Source organism: Rana temporaria, chromosome 13 (genome assembly GCF_905171775.1).
Source record: "Rana temporaria chromosome 13, aRanTem1.1, whole genome shotgun sequence".
Classification (NCBI taxonomy): domain Eukaryota; kingdom Metazoa; phylum Chordata; class Amphibia; order Anura; family Ranidae; genus Rana; species Rana temporaria.
The window spans coordinates 10,366,637-10,391,773 of record NC_053501.1 but is presented as its reverse complement, the minus strand read 5'-3'; the positions used below and the strand labels follow the sequence as shown (position 1 = coordinate 10,391,773).

General features: G+C 47.8%; 1 protein-coding gene across 1 annotated transcript in view; it reads right to left on the bottom strand.

Moving 5' to 3' along the window:
* SLC24A4 (solute carrier family 24 member 4) overlaps window positions 1-25,137 on the bottom strand; it is a 137,206-nt gene that overhangs the window by 23,651 nt on the left and 88,418 nt on the right. Inside the window, exons 5-9 of the mRNA XM_040333705.1 lie at window positions 22,729-22,813; window positions 17,595-17,698; window positions 14,246-14,320; window positions 9,376-9,401; window positions 4,785-4,838 (exon numbers count right to left, since the gene is read on the bottom strand). Of these exons, the coding sequence (XP_040189639.1) occupies window positions 4,785-4,838; window positions 9,376-9,401; window positions 14,246-14,320; window positions 17,595-17,698; window positions 22,729-22,813 (344 nt within the window). The remainder of the gene's footprint in view (window positions 1-4,784; window positions 4,839-9,375; window positions 9,402-14,245; window positions 14,321-17,594; window positions 17,699-22,728; window positions 22,814-25,137) is intronic.

Here is a 25,137-nt window from a genome sequence, read left to right as displayed (position 1 = left end):
CGTATCTCATACGGAAACGGCGTAAATTTACTGCGACGGGCAAAGCGTACGTTCGTGAATCGGCGTAACGACACATTTGCATATTCTACGCCGACCGCAATGGAATCGCCACCTGGCAGCCGGCCTAGAATTGCAGCCTAAGATCAGACGGTGTAAGTCACTTACACCTGTCGGATCTTAGGGAGATCTAAGCGTAACTGATTCTATGAATCAGGCGCATAGATACGACGGCCGGACTCAGAGATACGACGGCGTATCAGGAGATACGCCGTCGTATCTCTTTCTGAATCTGGCCCTATCTCTTTCTTCCTCTCTCAATCTTTTTCTCTATTGATTATCTTTCAATCTCAATTAATTAATTAATTAGATAGATAGATAGATAGATAGATAGATAGATAGATAGATAGAGAGAATGCAAAAGAAAGAGAGAGAAAGAGATACATAGATAATCAATTATAGAGAGAAAGAGGGTGATAAATAGATAGATAAATTAGATAGAGAAAATATAGAAAGAGAGAGAGAAAGAGGTAGATATCTATCTATTTCTCTTTCTTCCTCTCTCTCTATCCTTTTCTCTATTGATTATCTATCTATCTATCTATCTAATTGACATATAAAGATTATCAATACATACAATCAATGTCTCTCTCTTTTAATTGATCTATTTATCTATTTATCTATCTATCTCTATCATTCCCCCTCTCTCTATTGATTATCTATCTATCTCTATCACCCTCTTTCTCTCTATTGATTATCTATCTATCTATCTATCTATCTATTTATCTATCTATCTAATTGAGATAGAAAGATAATCAATAGAGATAGAGAGATAGGTAGATAGATAGATAGATAGATAGATAGATAGATAGATATATAGATCTATCTATCTATCACTCTATCTATCTATCACTCTATCTATCTATCACTCTATCTATCTATCACTCTATCTATCTATCTATCACTCTATCTATCATCCTATTATTAGATGATACACTGGAATGAAGACATTGGACGATGTAACCGGTGAGGATTAATCCCGCACTCAAGGAATACGATGTGTCTAATCCTAGGTAATAATCACGTGATCCCACGTTCTGGCCTCTGATTGGTCGGCAGAGATTACCAGCACTTATCCCCTCAGGAGACGGGCGTGCAGCGCTCACACTTTCAGATCTTATAACATCCACTCCTAATCAGGCAGCTCGCTGTTAACCCCTCCACCGCCAGGAGCAAGAAGGGGGGACGCGGGTGTAATCCGCCCTGGTATGAGATAGCAGCACATGGCTGGAGGGGGCAGTCTGTATAAACGGCATGGCTGAAAATACCGCAGACCACCTGGAGGGGGAGACACTTCTATATTGTATCAAAGTCCATCACTAATATCTCACATCCATTCCATCCATTCTCAGTATTTTTATATCTGCTGATTTCATTAGAAATAATCCCCGGTGATCCTGCCATGAAGGTCCTTCCTTTAATGGGATGACAACGCTTTGTCTCTGGTTCCCAATTGTGCTCCTGCGTTGTCACCCTTTCACATGGATTTCCAATGGAGACTACAGGTGGGTATTTCAACCCACGTTAGTGAGTGGGATTAGAGGGGAAATCTTCCAATGGGGACACCAGTTCTGGCGACAAGCATAAATTCCCTCCCTTTGGAGGGATTTCCTGTCATTTCCTATTGTGGCTATGGGACAGGAAGTGAAGGGAAGTCTCCCCAGTGGGGACACAGATGGCAAAAAATCTGACAGGCGTTATAACCCTCAATTATTCTATCCAAAATGAAAAAAAAAAAAAAGTGTTTTACTTTAAAGCTGAACTCTGGGATAAGAAAATATCATCTGAATCCATTGGGCATGTGCATTCTGCTTGTATCTCAGAGATCTTTGGGTATTTCTTCCAGATCTGTGCAGTGATCCAGTGTGAGACTTCATGTGATAAAGACCGCCCACTGCTGCTCCATCCCCTTGTGCAGGAGGACTGGTCTTGTCTCCGCCCCCTCCTATAATTTTCTTTATTGGGTGGAGCCTACTGGGCCTCTCCCACAGCTCTGCTCTCTCTCCTTGTGCAGAATGACTGGCCCTATCTCCGCCCCCTCCTGTAGTTTTCCTTAGTGGGTGGAGCCTTGTTGGGCCGCTCCCACAGCTCTGCTCTCTCTCCTTGTGCAGAATGACTGGCCCTATCTCCGCCCCCTCCTATCATTTTCTTTAGTGGGTGGAGCCTACTGGGGCCCTCCCACAGCTCTGCTCTCTCTCCTTGTGCAGAATGACTGGCCCTATCTCCGCCCCCTCCTATCATTTTCTTTATTGGGTGGAGCCTACTGGGCCCCTCCCACAGCTCTGCTCGCTCTCCTTGTGCAGGATGACTGGTGTTGTCCCCCCCCCCCTCCTGTAGTTTTCTGTAGTGGGTGGAGTCTTGTTGGGCCCCTCCCACAGCTCTGCTCTCTCTCCCCTTGTGCAGGGAAACTTAACCCTATCTCCGCCCCTCCTATCATTTTCTTTAGTGGGTGGAGCCTACTGGCCCCCCTCCCACAGCTCTGCTCTCTCTCCTTGTGCAGAATGACTGGCCCTATCTCCGCCCCCTCCTATCATTTTCTTTATTGGGTGGAGCCTACTGGGCCCCTCCCACAGCTCTGCTCTCTCTCCTTGTGCAGGATGACTGGTGTTGTCTCCCCCCCCCTCCTGTAGTTTTCTGTAGTGGGTGGAGCCTTGTTGGGCCCCTCCCACAGCTCTGCTCTCTCTCCTTGTGCCGGAAAACTTAACCCTATCTCCGCCCCTCCTATCATTTTCTTTAGTGGGTGGAGCCTACTGGCCCCCCTCCCACAGCTCTGCTCTCTCTCCTTGTGCAGAATGACTGGCCCTATCTCCGCCCCCTCCTATCATTTTCTTTATTGGGTGGAGCCTACTGGGCCCCTCCCACAGCTCTGCTCTCTCTCCTTGTGCAGAATGACTGGCCCTATCTCTGCCCCCTCCTATCATTTTCTTTAGTGGGTGGAGCCTACTGGCCCCCCTCCCACAGCTCTGCTCTCTCTCCTTGTGCAGAATGACTGGCCCTATCTCCGCCCCCTCCTATCATTTTCTTTATTGGGTGGAGCCTACTGGGCCCCTCCCACAGCTCTGCTCTCTCTCCTTGTGCAGAATGACTGGCCCTATCTCCGCCCCCTCCTATCATTTTCTTTAGTGGGTGGAGCCTACTGGCCCCCCTCCCACAGCTCTGCTCTCTCTCCTTGTGCAGAATGACTGGCCCTATCTCCGCCCCCTCCTATCATTTTCTTTATTGGGTGGAGCCTACTGAGCCCCCTCCCGCAGCTCTGCTCTCTCTCCTTGTGCAGGATGACTGGTGTTGTCTCCGCCCCCCTCCTGTTGTTTTCTGTAGTGGGTGGAGCCTGCTGGGCCCCTCCCACAGCTCTGCTCTCTCTCCTTGTGCAGGACGACTGGTGTTGTCTCTGCCCCCCTCCTGTTTTTTTCTGTAGTGGGTGGAGCCTGCTGGGCCCCTCCCACAGCTCTGCTCTCTGCACAGGCTAAGTACAGCACAGTGATGATGTCACTGCTACTTTTACGAAGGTAATATCTGAGTTTGCAAAGGTTTTTGTGGATTTATATTCTTTTTGACTTTTGAGAAATATATTTAATTGACATTTTGTGCCTGGAGTTCAGATTTAGGGCGATTGCTTAGGGGGGACATTTGGGGGTTCACTTCCACTTTAAAAAAACATATTTATAAAGCAGCAAATCTGACATTCGCCCGACATTCCCTGTTGTGTTTTATATGATAGTGAATGTTTGGTGAAAGTCACATTCCCCCCCCCCCCCCAACCCCCCCCCCCCCCACGTATGATGTAAGTTTTGTGGAATTATCTTATAATAGAACAAAGAAGTGGAAATGATGGAAAGTTCTAAAGATGTCTTTTTCCAGCATGTACTCCGTATAATCCGGCTCGGCCCGTGTCCTGGAAGGATCTCCGGCTCCCCGGCACACCAAGGGTGAGTGATTACGCCGCGCACAGAATTAAACCCCCGGTGAGCCTCTTACGCTCTGTTATGGCATAATCGGCGGTTACGCTTTCAAGCTGAAATGAGACGTATCCCTCACTTCTCACTGATGTCATCTTCTCCCCTCCCCCTACAACCCTTACTAACCCCCCCCCCCCCCAACCCCAAGAACAATTCCCATAGAAGAGATACTTTATATAGACGAAAAAATTTATATTTATGGAATAGTAGGTGATAGAATGAGATCCGCAGGTGTACAGACCCGGGAACTCAGCACAGGGATGGTGGGAACCCCTCATAATGGGCACAGCAGGTGTACAGACCCGGGAATTTAGCACAGTGATGGTGGGAACCCCTCATAATGGGCACAGTGGGTGTACAGACCTGAGATATCAACAACTTTGAGAGACGGAAGAAACCATCAGGGGGTTTATCTCCCCATCATCTCCCGAGCAATACTCACCTTTTTTTTAAGCCCACTCAATTTCTGGTCACATGATTCCACGGCTCCCCCGTGTAAGGGAGCGCTCAACAACGGCTGGGAATAACGTGGTGACGTCACCCAAAGGCTCCCATAGCCCACCCATTATGGGCGTTCCCTCCTCTGCACTACAACCAACCGCTCACTGACACAGGGGAGGCGGAGCTGCAGGATCACATGACTCGACCAAAGGTAAGTATATCGATCTTTTCTACATAGGGTAGGCAGGATAGGTAGCAGGAGGGGGGAGGGGAAATTTTTAAGACTAGTTATGGTTAGGCTGGAATTCTATTTTAAATAAAATAACTTACTTCATTATAAGAATGTAGATGAGATACATTATTATGAGGATAAGACTCTCCCACCTGCAAATCAGAAAAGAAATAACATTATTATTACCTGGGAACAGGAATCTCCACATAGCAATTATAATATACTGTGTATATATATATATATATATATATATATATATATATATATATATATATATATATTGGGCCAGATCCACAAAAACCTGACGTAACTTAAAAAATCCAATTTAAGTTACACTGGCTTAAAGTTTCTACCTAAGTGCCTGATCCACAAAGCACTTATCTAGAAATTTCAGGCTGTGTAACTAAAATTCCGCCGGCGCAAGGCGTTCCTATTCAAATGGGGCGATTCCCATTTAAATGAGGCGCGCTCCCGCGGCGGCCGTACTGCGCATGCGCGTCGGCCGTACTGCGCATGCGCGAAGTTACGTTACGCCGAGTTTTGAGGATCGCGACGGCTTAAAGTTGCGTCGGGGAAAAAAAAAATGACAGCGGCATGCATTCCTGAGGGAGAACTCCATGCCAATTTTCAAAGAAAAAACCGGCATGGGTTCCCCCCCCAGGAGCATACCAGGTCCTTAGGTCTGGCATGGGTTGTAAGGAGACCCCCCCACGCCGAAAAATTGACGTAGGGGGTCCCCCTACAATCCATACCAGACCCGTATCCAAAGCACGGTACCCGGCCGGCCAGGAAGGGAGTGGGGACGAGCGAGCGCCCCCCCCCCCTCCTGAGCCGTGCCAGGCCGCGTGCCCTCAACATGGGGGGGTTGGGTGCTCTGGGGCAGGGGGGCGCACTGCGGGCCCCCCCACCCCAGAGCACCCTGTCCCCATGTTGATGAGGACAGGACCTCTTCCCGACAACCCTTGCCATTGGTTGTCGGGGTCTGCGGGCGGAGGCTTATCGGAATCTGGGAGTCCCCTTTAATAAGGGGGCCCCCAGATACCGGCCCCCCACCCTAAGTGAATGGATATGGGGTACATCGTACCCCTATCCATTCACCTGGAGGCAAAAAGTAAAAGTTAATAAACACACAACACAAGGCTTTTTAAAATAGTTTATTATTCTGCTCCGGACGCCCCCCCTGTCTTCGTTATTAGCTCAATTACCAGGGGGGGCTTCTTCTTCCGCTCTCCGGGGGTCTTCTTCCACTCTCCGGGGGTCTTCCGCTCTCCGGGGGGGCTTCTCCGGACTCCGGGGGGGCTTCTCCGGACTCCGGGGGGCTTCTTCCATCTTCTCCCCTCTTCCGCTCTTGACTCGGCGAACCCCGGTTCTTCTGCAGCTCTCCGGTGCCTTCTTCTTCAGCGCTGGCTGCCTGCTATGTTTGTGTGTTAGCTCGATTTCAAACAGGCAGCCGGCGCGGTCTTCTGTGGCGTCAGGGTCTTCTCTTCCTTTCTTCCGATGTTGCCTCGTCGCCTGTTGTCGCTGTAATGATGGAAGCGCGCCTTGCATCACATTTATATAGGCATCACCGTCCCATCATGCTCCGGTAGGTACCCACGTGGTGGGTGCCTACCCACGTGCACCCACCACGTGGGTACCTACCGGAGCATGATGGGACGGTGATGCCTATATAAATGTGATGCAAGGCGCGCTTCCATCATTACAGCGACAACAGGCGACGAGGCAACATCGGAAGAAAGGAAGAGAAGACCCTGACGCCACAGAAGACCGCGCCGGCTGCCTGTTTGAAATCGAGCTAACACACAAACATAGCAGGCAGCCAGCGCTGAAGAAGAAGGCACCGGAGAGCTGCAGAAGAACCGGGGTTCGCCGAGTCAAGAGCGGAAGAGGGGAGAAGATGGAAGAAGCCCCCCGGAGTCCGGAGAAGCCCCCCCGGAGAGCGGAGAAGACCCCCGGAGAGCGGAGAAGCCCCCCCGGAGAGCGGAGAAGACCCCCGGAGAGCGGAGAAGACCCCCGGAGAGCGGAAGAAGAAGCCCCCCCTGGTAATTGAGCTAATAACGAAGACAGGGGGGGCCTCCGGAGCAGAATAATAAAATATTTTAAAAAGCCTTGTGTTGTGTGTTTACTACATTTTACTTTTTGCCTCCAGGTGAATGGATAGGGGTACGATGTACCCCATATCCATTCACTTAGGGTGGGGGGCCGGTATCTGGGGGCCCCCTTATTAAAGGGGACTCCCAGATTCCGATAAGCCTCCGCCCGCAGACCCCGACAACCAATGGCAAGGGTTGTCGGGAAGAGGTCCTGTCCTCATCAACATGGGGACAGGGTGCTCTGGGGTGGGGGGGCCCGCAGTGCGCCCCCCTGCCCCAGAGCACCCAACCCCCCCATGTTGAGGGCACGCGGCCTGGCACGGCTCAGGAGGGGGGGGGGGGCGCTCGCTCGTCCCCACTCCCTTCCTGGCCGGCCGGGTAGCGTGCTTTGGATACGGGTCTGGTATGGATTGTAGGGGGACCCCCTACGTCAATTTTTCGGCGTAGGGGGGGTCCCCTTACAACCCATACCAGACCTAAGGGCCTGGTATGCTCCTGGGGGGGAACCCATGCCGGTTTTGTTTTTTACAAATTGACGTGGAGTTCTCCCTCGGGAAAGCATACCAAATGCCGTCGCTGCAATGGGCCTTTACAAGGTGTGACTAACTTTACACTTTGTAAAACGAGCCCTAATTTTACACTTGCAAAATAACACTTACGGCGCAAAAAAGAAGCTAGAAAGCTTTGTGGATCGCCTTAAGTGCTAATTTGCATACTAGCAACGGCATTTCGACTCGAAATGCCCCCAGCGGCGGATGCGGTACTGCATCCTAAAATTAGGCAGTGTAAATCAATTACACATGCCGGATCTTCTGTCTAACTTTGGAAAAAGCCTTTTGAGGATCGTTTCCAAAGTTACACACAGACTGAACAGCACTTAAGTCGGAGTATCTCTTTTGAGGATCTGGCCCACTATACACACACTATATATGACTACATGTCTAGAACATCATCCTCGGGAAATATACCCGGCAGCAATATACTGTTATAAGAATCCAACACCAAGTCCTGTATAAAAAGTGGCTCCTCCCACCTGTGGACAGGAATGACAGCTCATACAGAAGTGCTCACTACTCTGCATAAAATGGGGGAGGGGCTTAGAAAAGCAGGGGTGAGAGTTGAATGATCAAAGGTGGGGCTTAACTATCACTGGAGGCATGACTTAGACCCCTCTCACCCTGGGGCGTTTTTCAGGCGCTTTAGCGTTAAAAAAAAAATCACCTGTAAAGCGCCTGAAAGAAGCTGCATCTGCAATCCCAATAGGACACACCCCTTGCCACGCCCCCTTAAAGGAGAATTGTACAAAAAAAAAAAACAAGATTGTTTTTTTTATCACTACTATTTGTTTATATTGTCTTTTATAATTTACAAATGCGGCAATTTAGAAACCAGATGATTTTTGATAAAAAAAAAGTGCATTTTATATACAAATATATAGATCAGACCAAAATGAGGGACAAATGAAGAGGAATGAGGGACAGAGGGACATTGCTCAAAATCAGGGACAGTTGGGAGGTATGTACACATACAGTGTATATATATATATATATATATATATAAAGATATTATCAAAAGTATATGTATATATATATATTTATATATTATAGTAATAGATTAAAGCAATAGATCTGCACATTAAGGGCCAGATTCAGAGACAGTTACGCCGGCGTATCAGTAGATACGCCGTCGTAACTCTGAATCTACGCCGTCGTAAATATAAGCGTATTCTGGAAACCAGATACGCTTAAATTAGGCTAAGATACGAGCGGCGTAAGTCTCCTACGCCGTCGTATTTTAGGGTGCATATTTACGCTGGCCGCTAGGTGGCGCTTCCGTTGAGTTCGGCGTAGAATATGCAAATGACTAGATACGCCGATTCACGAACGTACCCGCGCCCGTCGCAGTAAAGATACGCCGTTTACGTAAGGCGTTTTCCGGCGTAAAGTTTTTCCAACAAACAGCTGGCCTAGCCAATGTTAAGTATGGCCGTCGTTCCCGCGTCGAAATGTGAACATTTTACGTCGTTTGCGTAAGCCGTCCGTGAATAGGGCTGGACGTAATTTACGTTCACGTCGAAACCAATACGTCCTTGCGGCGTATTTTGGAGCAATGCACACTGGGATATGTACACGGACGGCGCATGCGCCGTTCGTAAAAAAACGTCAATCACGTCGGGCCACCAATTATTTACATAAAACACGCCCCCTCATCCTCATTTGAATTAGGCGCGCTTACGCCGGCCCCATTTACGCTACGCCGCCGTAACTTAGGAGGCAAGTGCTTTGTGAATACAGCACTTGCCTCTCCGACTTACGGCGGCGTAGCGTAAATACGATACGTTACGCCGCCTGAAAGATGTGCCGCCCTACCTGAATCTAGCTATAATTTTTTTTTTAACCTTAACGCAGAGAATGCATTAAAGAAAAAAATACTTTTACCTTCACTTCCTGTCCATAGTGTGGGGGGAGCCGGTCGCCAGAATAGGTGGTATTTGGTGATTTCCCCTCATTTCCTGTTTTGGCACCCCCCCTTCCCCCTCCCCCGGGGGGGGTATCAATGTACCAATGTCTGAGGACCTCTAATATAGGAGACTTACCAGACAATAACTTCATCATAAATAAACTGCAAGAGAAAATGAAGACAGAGCAAACATTAGTACAGGTAGCTGTATGTAATGCAATCATTATAAAGAGAACCTGTCAACGTTTCATTTCTGGCCCCATAATAGAGGAATTGTAGTTCATACAAATGTACCAGGACTCCCCTTCATTACATACTGCATTGCCATCCTCGACAGTTTGCAACATAACTCTATTTGCCCCCTAGAGATGGGGGGAGAAGAGTTTTTGGCCCTAGGTGCCCCTGGGACATGGGCATACAGAACCCTCTCCCCTCACCCCACCCTTACCCCTCTATACCATCTTACTCTTGTCTCATAAGCCCGTCCCCCCCACTTATCCCTTTACCCACCCTTCAAATCTTCTCCACCCCACCGCAACATTACCATACCTCCCAACATTTTGACATGGGAATGAGGGACACCTACTAGCAAACATATGTAGGCATGGGACACGCCCCCTGCCACACCCCCTTAAAGGAGAACAAACCCCCTAAAAAAAGGTTCAATAAATCCACAAGTGCTTTTTTTTTTTTTACCACCATTATTCCTTTTATATTGGCTTTTAAAATGTACAAATGCAACAATTTAGAAATCAGATGAAAGGTTTAGCGCTGGGAAACACTTTTTGGAAGATAAAAAAAGTGCATTTTATATACATCTATATAGATCAGACTGAAATGAGGGACAAATGAGGAGGAAAGAGGGACAGAGGGACTTTGCTCCAAATCAGGGACAGTCCCTTGAAATCAGGGACAGTTGGGAGCTATGCATTACTTACAGACCCCTTTGCAACTTTGGTAAACAGGCTCATGAGGTTACACTAACCCCCCCCCCCCTCATCCGTTACTGAACACTTCACAGCCCCTTCCGCTTACACTCTCACCAGCCTCTCCTGCCAACCCAACCACTGCCTCATGGAAGACTGGGGTATTAAAAAAATAAAAATGCATTTTGGCCACCAGGTGGCACTGATGATCATAGTAAGTCATAGTATTAGAGACATTGGCCCAGATTCACAAATGAGATACGACGGCGTTTCTCCGTCGTCTATTGTCGTATATCAAACTCGCTTTGATATACGAGTGCTTTGGATTACAAGCATTCTTCTGGAACGGATTACGCTCGCAATCCAAGGTACTCCTCCTGTACTCTACAATGTATTAAAGCCTTACGCTCTTTTCTGGGGAATTACTATTCACACAGTGAATGTCAGCTTCCATCTGTGGCTTCTTTGCTCAGGCTGCGCGTTTGGCGACAGTGTGACGGAGCTCCTCTTTGACGCACGCTGTGACTCATCCCTGGTTGGGCGGGAGGGATAGGGCGCTGCGTTTTTCCCGCACGTCGTTTTGGCTTATTGTGCATAAAATAATTCTGGTTTGTGTAGGTAACAGGTTTTATTTATTCATGAAAATCTGCCGTGGGAGAAATCATAGGAAGGATGGAGCGCGGAACGCGCTGCGTGAGACATCTTCCTGGAACGTCTATGAGAATAATAACTAAATACGGCGAGTGTGTAACACAGCAGACTGTCACATAGTATCATCTCTCAGGAAGGCGGCCCCTTCCCCCGCAGTGTCACTCTCAGCAGAACTGGGGGCAGATTATTTTCCAGCATGCTGGATATTGAAACCAAAAATTGAATATATTGCAGCTTACCAATCATTAAATGTGACAGGAAGTGGCGTAGGTCACCGCGATCACCGCAGTGATCTATGCCAGGAAGTGGGAGCAAATACCTGTATTAGATAGGTATCGGCTCCCTCTTCCCCCCTGAAAGGTGCCAAATGTGACACCGGAGGGGGGAGGAGTCCAAAAAGTGGAAGTTTCATTTTTGGGTGGAACTCCACTTTAACCACTTCCATACCGGGCACTTACGCACCTTCCTGCCCAAGCCAATTTTCAGCTTTCAGCGATGTCGCGATTTGAATGACAATTGCGCGGTCATGCTACATTGTACCCAAATGAAATTTTTATCATTTTGTTCCCACAAATAGAGCTTTCTATTGGTGGTATTTTATCACCTCTGCGATTTTTATTTTTTGCGCAACAACTAAAAAAAGACTGAAATTTTGGAAAAAAATGAAGGCCCAGATTCTCATAGGACCAGAGCTTTTTTTCTCAGAAAATAGGTGCAGGAACTCAACCATGACCCCGTTCAGATTTCACAAACAGTAGAAGGGTCTTAAAGGGGCATTATATACCAGAATTGCATTACATACGGAGTGCAGAGTTCAGGGGGTTACACACAGAGTGCAGAGCTGTCACTTGTAAACACAGAAATCCGACTTCAGTGTTTACAAGTGATTGTGGTGAGCAGGCGCAAAGGGTCTGAGCCAGAGGTGGTGGAACTGAGTTCCCCCAAGTTCCCCCTGAAAAAAAGCCCTGCATAGGACTTACGACGGCGCAGCGCCATGTACGCCGTCGTAAGTCCTAATCTGGGCCGTCGTATCTATGCGACTGATTCTTAGAATCAGTTACGCATAGATATCCATTAGATCCGACAGGCGTAAGTCTCTTACGCCATCGGATCTAAACTGCAATTTTTTTTTTGACCGCTAGGTGGCACTTCCGTCGGATTCCCCGTTGAGTATGCAAATAAGCTAGATACGCGAATTCCCGAACGTACGCGCGGCCGACGCAGTAAAGTTACGACGTTTACGTTAGGATTTTCCCGGCGTAAAGTTGCCCCTGCTATATGAGGCGCAGCCAATGTTAAGTATGGCCGTCGTTCCCGCATCGTTCTACCCGCCGAATTTGAATTCCGCCGCGTGATTTCCGCTACGCCGCCGCAACTTTACAGGCAAGTGCTTTGTGAATAAAGCACTTGCCTGAAAAACTTGCGGCGGCGTAACGTAAATCGGATACGTTACGCCGCCGCATAGATACGCCATTCTACGAGAATCTGGCCCTAAGTTTTTATTTTTTTCTGTTATTTTTTTTTGTAAATAAGTAAGTTTTCTTCTTCAATTATCGGCACTGATATGGCGGCACTGATATGGTGGCACTGGTGGGCACCGATGAGGTGGCACTGATGGGTACCGATGAGGTGGCACTGATGGGTACCGATAGGCGGCACTGATGGGCACTGATAGGCAGCGCTGGTATGCTGCACTGATGGGCATTCATAGGCGGCACTGATGAGCACTCATAGGCGGCACTGATGGGCACTCATAGGCGGGCACTTATGGGTGGCACTGATGGGCACTGATAGGTGGGCACTGGGCATAGATGGGCACTAAGAGGTGGCACTGATGGACACTGGGTGCCACTGATGTACACTGAGGGGTGGCACTGATGGAATTGCTGGGCATCATGCCAGACAGTGCCCATGTTGCCAGTCAGTGCCCATTTGTGGGCACTGATTGGCATTGATTGTGTTAATTTTTTATTATTTGCTGTTTTTTGTTTTGTTTTTTGCTCTATTGAGCACTGGGGGCACTCCCTGGTGGTCCAGTGTTGGCATCCGAGGGGGGGGGGGGGCTGCGCTGATAAACAATCAGCGTGAACCCCCCCCTGTCAGGAGAGCCGCCGATCGTCTCTCCTCTACTCGCGTCTGTCAGACGCGAGTGAGGAAGAGCCGATCAACGGCTCTTCCTGTCTACATCGTGATCAGCTGTGATTGGACACGGCTGATCACGTGGTGAAGAGTCTCCGCCGGAGGCTCTTTACTGAGATCGGAGATGCGGGGTGTCAAACTCCATATGACACTTTAAAGGCAGTTACAGCAAACAGTTACCTAGATTCAGGTACATGGCCGCAACTTTGCGGCGGCGTAGCTTAAGAAATTTAAGCTATGCCGCCGTAAGTTAGCTAGGCAAGTACATGATTCACAATGTACTTGCCTGCTATGTTACGGCGGCGTAGCCTAAAGCGGGCGGGCGTAAGGGCGCCTAATTCAAATGTGTTTGAGGGGGGCGTGTTTTATGTTAATTGTGCTTGACCTTACGTTTTTATTTAACTGCGCATGCGCCGGGCGCCTACAATTCCCAGTGTGCATTGTGGCTAAGTACGCCGTACGGGCCTATTGATTTCGACGTGGACGTAAACGACGAAATCGCTATTCGCGAACGACTTACGCAAACGACATAAAAAAATCGAATTTCGACGCGGGAACGGCGGCCATACTTGAAATTACTATTCCAACTAGGGCCCAGCTCTAACTTTTCGTGGCCTATCTCTTACGTAAACCGCGTAAAAGTACTGCGGCGGCTGGGCGTACGTTCGTGAATCGGCGTATCTACTCATTTACATATTCTACGCCGACCGCAATGGAAGCGCCATCTAGCGGCCATCCAAAATATTGCAATCTAAGATAGGACGGCGCAAGCCGTCGTATCTTAGATATGTTTAAGCGTATCTCTGTTTGAGCATACGCTTAAACATAAGTCGGCGTAGATTCTGAGTTAGGTCGACTTATCTACTGATAAGCCGGCCTAACTCTTACTGAATCTACCTAAGTGTTTTTTTTCCTTTTGGGATAAAGGTTTCATAAGAATAAATAAATAATAAATATTTTTTTTCTTATTACAATATTATTATTTTTTTATTATTTTTTTAGAAGCCCCATAGTTTACTATGCTTCAGTGCAGAATGAACACAGGAGCGATGAACGCAGTCATTACATCTAAGAATTGGTAAGCTGCAATATGATAAATGTTTCTTTTTGGGGTTATTACGGCTTTAAGAGAAGGGGAAAGGGAATATGTAAGAAATGTTGCCTCGCTGTGCACAGATTGCCCTGTGAACACCCAGCTGAAAATAAAAGGGGTAATTGGTTATTGGGGGGGCCCGCTGAGTTAATGGGCCCAGTGACAAGTTCGATGTCAGCCGATGCCGTCGTACTTACAATAATTAGTGCGATTATTGCTAGGATGTAGTACATGGAGTCACGGAATAAAGACCACCACGTCAATAGGACAACCTGCGGGGGTTAAGAGAGAGGAAAGGAGAGTAGGGAGAAAGGAGGGGGGTGAAGAGCAGGGAATAGGGGAGGAAGGGTGGGGGCAGAAGAGAGAAAAAGAAGAGGGAATAAGAGGGGTGTGATGGAGAGCGGAGGATAGAGTGGGAGGAAGGGGGGAAGATTGGGGGGGGGGGAATTAAGGGGTAGAAGTGGAGGGGGGGTGGAGAGGGGAAATGGTATAAATGGGGAGAGGGCAAGACATAGAGATGGGGATAAAAAAAAAGAGGGGCAGAGGAAAAAGGTGAGGGGGGGAAAGGAGAGAGGGAGAGGGAGAAAGGGAGAGAGAGGGGATAGAGAATAGAGGGGAAAAGGAGGAGGGAGAGGGAAGGGAGGGGGATAGAGAATAGAGGGGAAAGGAGGAAACAGAAAGAGAGAGGGTGTGAGAAAGAAGGGGACAAATAGCAAAGAGAAGGAACATGGAGAAAAGTGGGACAGAGAGAGAGCAGACAAGGAGCGAATAGGGGAGAGACAGAGAGAGAGAGGGGGCAATGAGTGAAGAGAGAGGACAGGGAGAAAAGTGGGGGGAGGGAAAGAGAGGGAGCATGGGGACAAATAGGGGAGAGAACAGAGAGGGGGGCAAGGAATAAAGAGGGGGGAAGGGAGAAAATAGGATAGAGACAGAGAGAAAGGAGGGCAAGGAGAAAAGGGGAGAGAGACAGAGAGGGGGCAAGGAGGGAAGGGAGGGACATGGAGAAAAGGGGGGGAGAGAGAGGGGGCAATGAGTGAGGGGAGAGGACAGGGAGAAAAGTGGGAGAGAGACAGAGAGGGGGGCAAGGAATAAAGATGGGGAAAGGGAGAAAAGAGGATTGAGAGAGAGAGAGAGAGAGAGAGAGAGAGAGAGAGAGAGAGAGAGAGAGAGAGAGAGAAAAAGAGAGAGAGAGAGAGAGAGAGAGAGAGAGAGAGAAAGAGAGAGAGAAAGAGAGAGAGAGAGAGAGAGAGAGAGAGAGAGAGAGAGAGAAAGAAAGAGAGAGAGAGAGAGAGAGAGAGAGAGAGAGAGAGAAAAGAGGGCAAGGAGAAAAGGGGGAGAGAGGGGAGCAATGAATAAAGAGTGGGGAAGGGATAAAACGGGATAGAGACAGAGAGAAAGGGGGCAAGGAGCAAAGAGAGAGAACAAGGAGAAAAGGGGTAGAGAGAGACAGAGAGAGAGTGGTGGGGCAAGAAGGGAAGAGAAGGAACAGGGAGAAAAGGGGTAGAGAGACAAAGAGAGGGGGGCAAGGAGCGAAGAGTGTGAACAAGGAGAAAAGGGGGAGAGAAACAGGGAGAGAGGGGCAAGGAGGGAAGAGAGGGGACATGGAGAAAAGGGGGAGAGAGACAGAGAGAGGGGGTCAAGGAATAAAGAGTGGGGAAGGGAGAAAACGGGATAGAGACAGAGAGAAAGGTGGGCAAGGAGCAAAGAGAGAGAACAAGGAAAAAAGGTAGAGAGACAGAGAGAGAGAGTGGTGGGGCAAGAAGGGAAGAGAAGGAACAGGGAAAAAAGGGGTAGAAAGACAGAGAGGGGGGGCATGGAGTGAAGAGTGGGAACAAGAAGAAAGGGGGGAGAGAGACAGAGAGGGGGCAAGGAGGGAAGAGAGGGAACATGGAAAAAAGGGGGAGAGAGACAGAGAGAGGAGGCAATGAATAAAGAGTGGGGAAGGGAGAAAAGGGGATAGAGACAGAGAGAAAGGGGGAACAAGGAGAAAAGGGGGAGAGACAGAGAGAAAAAGGGGGGCAAGGAGGGAAGAAAGGTAACAGGGAGAAAATGGGGGGAGAGACAGAGAGAGGGGGAGGGGCAAGGAGTGGGAACATGGAGAAAGGGGAAGGGAAGAGAAAAGGAGAGCAACATTTTCTAGTTAGAATAATGTTTACAATACAATCTTACATTAAAAAGAATTACAAGAAAAATATTCCCTGAGTTATTTTCATGTCCTAAATTCCTTGTGGTGGTCCCACCTCACACACAGACAGGATAAGACCACCGGGAATCATTTCCTAATTGCCGTGTGATGTTGCAAAGGACAGCAGACTGGCCGCCTTACATACAGATCACACATAAATCTCATTTGTTTCTTTTTCCACATTGTTACTTTTTTTTATTACTTTGTAACAAAAAAGTTTTTTTCCCACAGATCCCCCGTGTTTGTCTATTTATTTATAGACAATTTTATGACTTTGGCCTTATCCAAAACAAGATTATAATTCCACCTTTTGGCCATGAGAATGGAAGGAAATATTGGGGAGGAATAAATGGACTTTTCTGGAGTTTGTGTCGTTTTAAAATATCTTTAGAAAAATTCTGTGACCCGGGGCCAGCCACCAATTATCACCTTTACTGACAAGCTTAAAAAAAGTAATTTTTCTTCATAAATTTGTAAATGTATACTGCTACATATCTTTGGTGGGCACAGGTGGCACTGGTGGGCACAGGCGGCACTGATGTGGCACTAGTGTGGCTCTGGTGGGCACAGGCGGCACTGGTGGGCACAGATGGCACTGGTGGGGCACAGATGGCACTGGTGGGGCACAGGCGGCACTGGTGTGGTGCAGATGAGCACTGATTGGCACAGGTGCCACTGATGGGCACAGGCGGCACTAATGGGCACAAGCGGCACTGGTGTGGTACTGTTGTGGCACTGATATGCACTGGTGGGGCGCAGATGGCACTGGTGGGGCACAGATGGCACTGGTGGGGCACAGATGGCACTGGTGGGGCACAGATGGGGCAGAGATGTGACAAATGGGGCACTATTGGGCACTGCTTGGTACTCAAAAGCACTTACGTTTGCCTCTTATCTCTCTCCTCTTTTCTCACGCAGCATCGGTGTGAGGAGAGGAGAGAGATGACCTGAAAATGACCCATGTGTAATGTTTGTTTACATTTGTGATCGCGCCGTCATTGGACAGCGTGATCACATGGTAAAGAGCCACTTTCATTGGTCCTTGTTGCTGCTTTTCCCGTGGACCCGGCAAGCACCGATGATCGCGTGTGCGCGCCCGCTCAAGCGCGGGAACGATTCTCGGGGAGGACGTCCATGAAAAAGGCTACTAATACATATAAAAAATGACATTGTAGAATGTTGATCCAGTGAGATTTATGGCCATCTTTGAGGATCAGGTAGGAAATTCTTTCTCTTTTTTTCCCCCACACCTTTTGTTTAAAGTCAATGGGTTTGTGTTTTTTTTTTATAGTAACTATGTATTGTATTTAGAGAGTATAACAGATGGAAAGACTGAGACAAGGAACAGACAGACATCTTACCTGTCCAGCAAAAACGCCACACACTCCAATTATACAGAGAATATTGAAGACAGCCGAACCAACAATGGTCCCAACACCTACATCACCGTGGGTGATAAACACTCCTAATAAGGGGAAAGAGAGAGAGAAATATAATGAGGGTGGTAGAATGGGAGGCATGGGAAGTGAGGTAGAAGGTAGAGAGAGGGAAAAGGGGGCATAGAGGAATAGAGGCAGAAGGGGGAGAGAGGAAGAGAGGGAAAAGGGGGAGAGAGGAAGAGAGGGAAAAGGGGGAGAGAGGAAGAGAGGGAAAAGGGGGAGAGAGGAAGAGAGGGAAAAGGGGGAGAGAGGAAGAGAGGGAAAAGGGGGAGAGAGGAAGAGAAGGAAAAGGGGGAGAGAGGAAGAGAAGGAAAAGGGGGAGAGAGAAAAGGGGAGAGGGGAAGACAGGGAAAAGAGGAAGAGGGAAAAGGGGGGGGAGAGAGAGAGAGAGGGAGAGGGAGAGGGAGGGGGAGAGAGAGAGAGAGAGAGAGAGAGAGAGAGAGAGAGAGAGAGAGAGAGAGAGAGAGAGAGAGAGAGAGAGAGAGAGAGAGAGAAACATGGAGAATAGGGAGAGAAAAAGAAGAGAGGAAGAGAAGGAAAAGGGGGAGAGAGGAAGAGAAGGAAAAGGGGGAGAGTTGAAGAGAAAACGGTGAAGAAGGGGGAGAGATAAAAAAAGGGAAGAGACAGAGAAGGGGGAGGGTGAAGGTGGGAAGATGAGAGAGAGAGAGAGAGAGAGAGAGAGAGAGAGAGAGAGAGAGAGAGAGAGAGAGAGAGAGAGAGAGAGAGAGAGAAACATGGAGAATAGGGAGAGAAAAAGAAGGAGAGGGAAAAGGTGGAGAGATGGACAAGGTGGGAAAGGGGTGAGAGGGAGAACGCGGAGGGCGGAAGAAGGAAGGGAGAGGGAAAAGGTGGAGAGATGAAGAAGGGGGAGAAAGGAGGGGGAGACAAAGAGAAGGAGGAGAGAAGAAGAAAGGGGAGAAAATGTGGGAAGAATGAAAGAGAGAGAAGTGAAATGAGGGACAGAGAAAGATGAAAGCGAGAGTGAGAAGGAGAAGAGAGGGAAAAGGTAGGAGAGAGGAAGAAGGTGAAAAGAGGGAGAAGGGGAGAGGAAGAGTGAGGGAGAAGAGGGAGAAGGAGGAGAGAGGGAAAAGGTAGGAGAGAGGAAGAAGGGGAAAAAAGGGAGAAGGGGAGAGGAAGAGTGAGGGAGAAGAGGGAGAAGGAGGAGAGTGGACAAAGGAAGGGAAAAGGAGGAGAGATTGAAAAGGGGGAGAACGAGGGGAGAGGGTGAAGGTGGGAAGAGGATGAGAGAGAGGGGAGAAGTGGAAGAGAGGAAGAAGGAAGGGAGAGGGAAAAGATAGAGAGAGGGGGAAGGGAGGGGAGAGGGTGAAGGTGGGAAGAAGATGGGAGAAGTGGGAGAAAAGGAAGAAGGAAGGGAGAGGGAAAAGATAGAGAGAGGGGGAAGGGAGGGGAGAAGGTGAAGGTGGGAAGAAGGAGCAAGAGGGAGAAGTGGGAGAGGCGAAGAAGGAAGGGAGAGGGAAAAGATAGAGAGAGGGGGAAGGGAGGAGAGAAGGTGAAGGTGGGAAGAAGGAAGGGAGAGGGAGAAGTGGGAGATAGTAAGAAGGAAGGGAGAGGGAGAAAGGGAGAAGGGGAGAGAGGGGAAATGGGAGATAGGAAGAAGGATGGGGGCGGGCAGAGAAATAGAAGAAGGAGAGAAGAAGAAATGGGAGAAAAGGTGGCAAGAATGAAAGAGAGAGAATTAAAATGAGGGACAGAGAAGGATGAAAGAGAGTGTGAGAAGGGGGAGAGAGGGAAAAGGTAGGAGAAAGGAAGAAGGGGAAGAGAGGGAGAAGGGGAGAGGAAGAGTGAGGGAGAAGGAGGAGAAAGGAAGGAGGGGAAAAGAGAAGGTGGATAAAGGGAAAAGGAGGAGAGATGGAGAAGGGGGAGGAGGAGGGGATAGGGTGAAGGTGGGAAGAGGATGAGAGAGAGGGAGAAGGGGACGAGAGGAAGAAGGAAAGGAAAAGGGGGAGGAAGGGAGAAGGTAGGTGAGAGGGTGAAGATGGGAAGAAGGAGAAAGAGGGAGGAGGAGAGAGGAAGAAGGAACTGAGAGGGAGAAGGAGGAGTAAAGGAAAAGATGAGAGAGGGGGGGGGGGGGGAAAGTGTGGGAGCAAATAAGAAAGAGAGGAAGGGGAGAAAGAGAAGGAAAGTAAGAGGGGTAGAGAGGGTGAAGGAGTAGAGAAAGTCGGTAGGAGGGAGGGGTAGAGGAAGGGAAAAGGTGGTAAAAGGAAGAAGAGGGGAGAGAGGAAGGGGGAGAGAGAAGTAGATAGGACAGAGGGGTAGAGGGAAAGGGGACCAAAAAGAAAGGAAAGAAGAGACAGAAAAGGGAGATGAAAGGGGGAGAATGGTAGAGGAGACCCATAAGGTAAGGGTAAGGGTAGGGAGGACAAAAGATGAAAACAGGAGAAGGGGACAGAGTAATGAGGGAGAAACATGGAATGGGGGGGGGGGGGGGGTAAGAGGAAGAAGAAAAGGAGGGAAAGAAGGAGAAGATAGAGAAGGCAGATTGGAAGAAAAGGCAGAAAACATATAGGTGCCTTTAGACAATACAAGTAACATTTGTAAATTTACACAAAAAAAATAATAATAATAATAATAATAATAATAATAATAATAATAATAATAATCAGGGTTTAAAGTAAAAACATACACAATGACATTCTTGTGTATGAATAGTATGAATGCTCAAATTATTTAATCCCTTTTAGACATTCCTTTCCACTAGAGACACAACACATTGCATTTGTTATTTTGTAGTAATAAGTTCTACTAAGTATAACTACTAAGGGCCATAGCTGATTTCAGGAGCACAGTAGCCTGCAGGGATCTGTGTGCAATTTTATTCAGACAGCCCAGCAGGTGGCAGTGTGCCCTCTTCTATAGACTCTGGCCCAGATTCACGTAGATCGGCACATTTTTGAGCGGGCGTAACGTATCCTATTTACGTTACGCCTCCGCAACTTAGATGGGCAAGTGCAGTATTCTCAAAGCACGTGCTCCGTAAGTTGCGGCGGCCTATCGTAAATAGGCCGGCGTAAGCCCGCCTAATTCAAATGTGGAACAGGGGGGGCGTGTTTTATATAAATGTTATGTGACCCGACGTGATTGACGTTTTTCACAAACGGCGCATGCGCCGTCCGTGGAATATCCCAGTGTGCATTGCTCCAAAGTACGCCGCAAGGACGTATTGGTTTTGACGTGAACGTAAAAGCCCCATATATATATAAAATTGAATAATTCCTCCAAGGATCATAATAAGCAATGGAAATCAGAATCACAATAATTTTTGTGCTTTGCAAAGGATCTTGAGTGCAGAGGCTGAAAGGTGAATTGTATCCTTCATAAGGGGGCTTGGGTTTTAGCAGTGTCTGATGTGCACTACATTGAATTTTTCTTGATGTGGTTTTGTGTAAAGACATCAAACTGAAATGCATCAAAACTCATTTCAGGAACATCAGAAACGCATCTTGAAGGCATATATCTTTTCCTGGTCTCGGCTGAAATTCTGCCTCCTAATAGAAGCGCGGCGCCTATGTACCGTACTTAGATGTTCTTATTTAAGGCAATCATAACAGCGAGAGGTCAATTTTGAACCACTGTGGGTTTTCCAGGACTCTGATATGGGATGGCCGTGATCGAAATATACAACTGCACAAGAAGAACCCAGGTATCTGGTCCACATGCGTTGTGCCCCATACACAGGGCTGGACTTGGGACAAAAATTTGGCCCTGGACTTCATCCAGACTGGCCCACTTTTACAGGTCTCTCCCATGGCGGCCAGACAACTCCCGCACCCCCCCCCCCCCCCGCCACCCAAGCCCCCTCTCCCCCTTCACTAGCCGTTCTACTTTATTAGAGTAAAACTGCTGGTACTGGTACTCTTATAGGCAGTACCAGTGGGGAAGCTAGACATTATTTCACCCGGGGCAAAGAATCAGTTTGGTGCCCCCCCCCCCCCCCCATGGGACAAGATTAGGCAGAAGTGAAAAACTCCCATGACCAGTGTAATTCGGATAGCCCAACTTCCCCCAAACCAACAACCCCCTTTATTTACATTACCTTACCCCCTTATTAATATTAACGAGAGACACAAAATTGTTGGAGTAAAAAATGGCCACGACAGCCAATTTCTTTTTTTAACCACATAAATAATTTTAAATTAAATAATTAAATCACACCAAACTTTATTTCTTAACAATTTTATAAACAACTTTAATAACCCAGCTTCTTGGTCTTTGACGGCAACCCCCCCCTTTTTTTTTATTTTTTATAAATTTATTTTTTTATTTATTTTTTATATATTTTTTTATTTATTTGTTATATATTTTTTTGTTTTTATTAAAAGCCCCAGAGGTCCCCAGGCCCCCGGATGGCAACCCCCCTTTTTAAAAAAAAAAATTGTAAGGGGCCCGGAGGTCCCCAGGGCCCCGGATGGCACCCCCCTTTTTTATTTTATTTTTTGTAAAGGGCCCAAATGACAACCCCCCTTTTTTTTATTTTTATTTTTTTTAAATTAATTAATTTATTTTTTTATATATTTTTTATAATTTTTTTGTTTTTATTAAAGGGCCCAGAGGTCCCCAGGGCCCCGGATGGCAACCTCCTTTTTTTTTTTTTTTTTTTTTTTTATATATTCATTTTTTTTACAAATTTTTTTATATATTTTTTTTGTTTTTATTAAAGAGCCCAGAGGTCCCCAGGGCCCCGGGTGGCACCCCGGATGGCAACCCCCCGATTTTTTTATAACATTTTTTTTATATATATTTTTTATAAATTTTTTTTTGTTTTTATTAAAGGGCCCAGAGGTCCCCGGATGGCTACCCCCCCCCCCCCCCCCCCCGTTTTTTTATAATAATTTTTTTTTAGCCTGAAGCTGAGCTGTGTAAGGGGCCCCATAATTCATGATGGCAGCCCTGTACAGGATTTAGATCGCGCCAACAGTTTGCACAGCGCTTTACAACACAAGGGCAGACAGTACCGTTGCAATACAGTTTAGTACAGGAGGAATCTCATCTCCTCTTTGTACCTCCAGTGTTAATATCCTGATATCACAAGACTTACCAATAACGGAGGCAAATAATTCCGGAGTCGAGCTCCCCGCTGCCATGAACGTTGCCCCAGCCACGTCCTCGCTCAGGTGCAGCCTCTGTAAAATAAAATCTGATTAATGCGCCAGAAACTAACCCCCCCCCCCCCCCCCCCAGAAAACTGTAAACATTTCACATTGCCCAACATTTGCAGGATGTCCCAACTTCGAAGGCTCAATGGCCCTAGTGAGGCTGCTCTTGTCAGACAAGGTCACCCTGGGGGTGCCCAGAATCTGAATCTAGAGTGAAGAGCGCCAAGCAGAAAATGAGTCCAAGAGAACCTTATATCCCATCGCCAGGGAAAGGAAACATCCTCCCCTCACAGCAAGCGCCAAATACTCATTTCGGTCTAGATTCAGGTACGGCCGATCTACGTTGCGCGGGGGCGTAGCGTACCGTATTTACGCTACGCCGCCGCAACTTAGAGAGGCAAGTGCTGTATTCACAAAGCACTTGCCTCCTAAGTTGTGGCGGCGTAGCCTAAATGGGCCGGCGTAAGCGCGCCTAATTCAAAGTAGGCTGTAGGGGGCGTGTTGTATTTAAATGAGGCTTGACCCCCATGTAGATGCATGGCCGAACGAATGGCGCATGCGTGCGCATGCTCAGTATCAAGTCGTATTTACGCCCAAAAACACGTCGGCTCAATGCCTATTCGCGTACGACTTACGCAAACGACGTAAAAAGATACGCTTGTTCCGACGTCCATACTTTGCATGGGATGCGCCACCTAGAGACCAGCTTTATCTTTACGCCGGCGTATATCTCTAACGTAAACGGCGTAATTAATTGCGACGGGTGCACGTACGTTCGTGAATTGGCGTATCTAGTCATTTGCATATTCTACGCCAAACTCAACGGAAGCGCCACCTAGCGGCCAGCGTAAATATTACACCCTAAGATACGACGGTGTAGGAGACTTTACGCCGCTCGTATCTTAGCCTAATTTAAGCGTATCTGGTTTCCAGAATACGCTTAAATTTACGACGGCGCAGATTCGGACTTACGACGGCGTATTTACTGATACGCCGACATAAGTCTCTGAGAATCTGGCCCTGTAACTTTTATCAATAAAGAACTTTTATCAGGAGGACGAGTTGCCGGCTCTTATACTCACATCTTATAACCTACAACCATTCCTTACTGACCTTTGGCTTTTTCCTCGACTACACTTCTGCTTGATCCCAACCTACAACCATTCATAACTGACCTTTGGCTTGTTCCTCAATTAAACTTCTGCCTGATCCCAACCTAAAACCACGTGTTACTGACCTTTGGCTTGTTTGCTGACTACACTTCTGTTTGATCCCTACCCAAAGGGTTTAGTTCCACTTAAACATTTACTGCTGCTCAGGGGCTCTGGGCTTTAGCAAAAAAAGCCTGCCACTAGCAAGAAGAAATAGGAGAAATGCTGGAGGCAGTTTACAGCACAGACTAATTTCGGTAGCATAATTATTAATGTAGAATGTACTGTACGTTCCTTGCTAAAGAACATTCTTTTTTCATTTAAGTTCTTATGGAAAAAGTTCCACTTTAATGTGGAAAGCAGAGGGCGCCCTCTTGAGTGTAATTCCCTAAGAGAAGATTCCGGGAGTTGTTCTGGCAAGGTGAGAGCGATGCGGAGTCAGCCGCTGACATAACATATGTCTATACATTATGCATGCTCAAGCTGCTTCTGCTATTTCTGAATAATTCAAGATAAACAGTTAATATTCTGAAGCAGCTCCAAATGTACAACAGATTTTGTAATTATTCACGCTGCTCTTTGCTCGCGGTTTCTGCGCAGCGAGACAGCCAAGAATCAAGCGTCTGGAATTCGGAGGTGAGGAGCGTGAGATTTTCTCAGGCATGAGAGATGGTGGGGGGGGAGGGGGGGGAGGGAACACCTGCTGAGACTTTGAAGGTTGCAAAGAAAGGAAAGGGATTATTAAAGGAGTTGTAAAGTAAAAAAATAAACCCACCTTAATGCAATCTATGCATTAACAGGGGAGGGCTGGCAGCCTTAGGCCTGGGGGGGGGGGGGGAATTCCAGTCAAGTGGCCCATTGAACTGTCGAATGAGCTCACCATCCGGTCCCAGGGAGTTGTAGTTTCCTCTGCGCTGCTCTGTTTTTCACCCACCGGGAGCTTGAGCGTGGACTACAACTCCCAGAATGCAACAGCTAATGGCGAGCCGCTGTGGCCGTGCCCCCGGCCCTACTTCCTAGTGCCGAATAAAAAAAAAGATGGTAAAGGGCAGAGGCTGCCGACCATTTTGAACATAAGTTAGAGTGGCCTGGGAGGCAATTGCCACCCTGCCCCCTGGCCCAGCCCTCCCCTGTGCATTAAGGTGAAAAAACATCAGATGCTGCCGCCCCCCCGAGCCCCCATTATACTTACCTGACCCC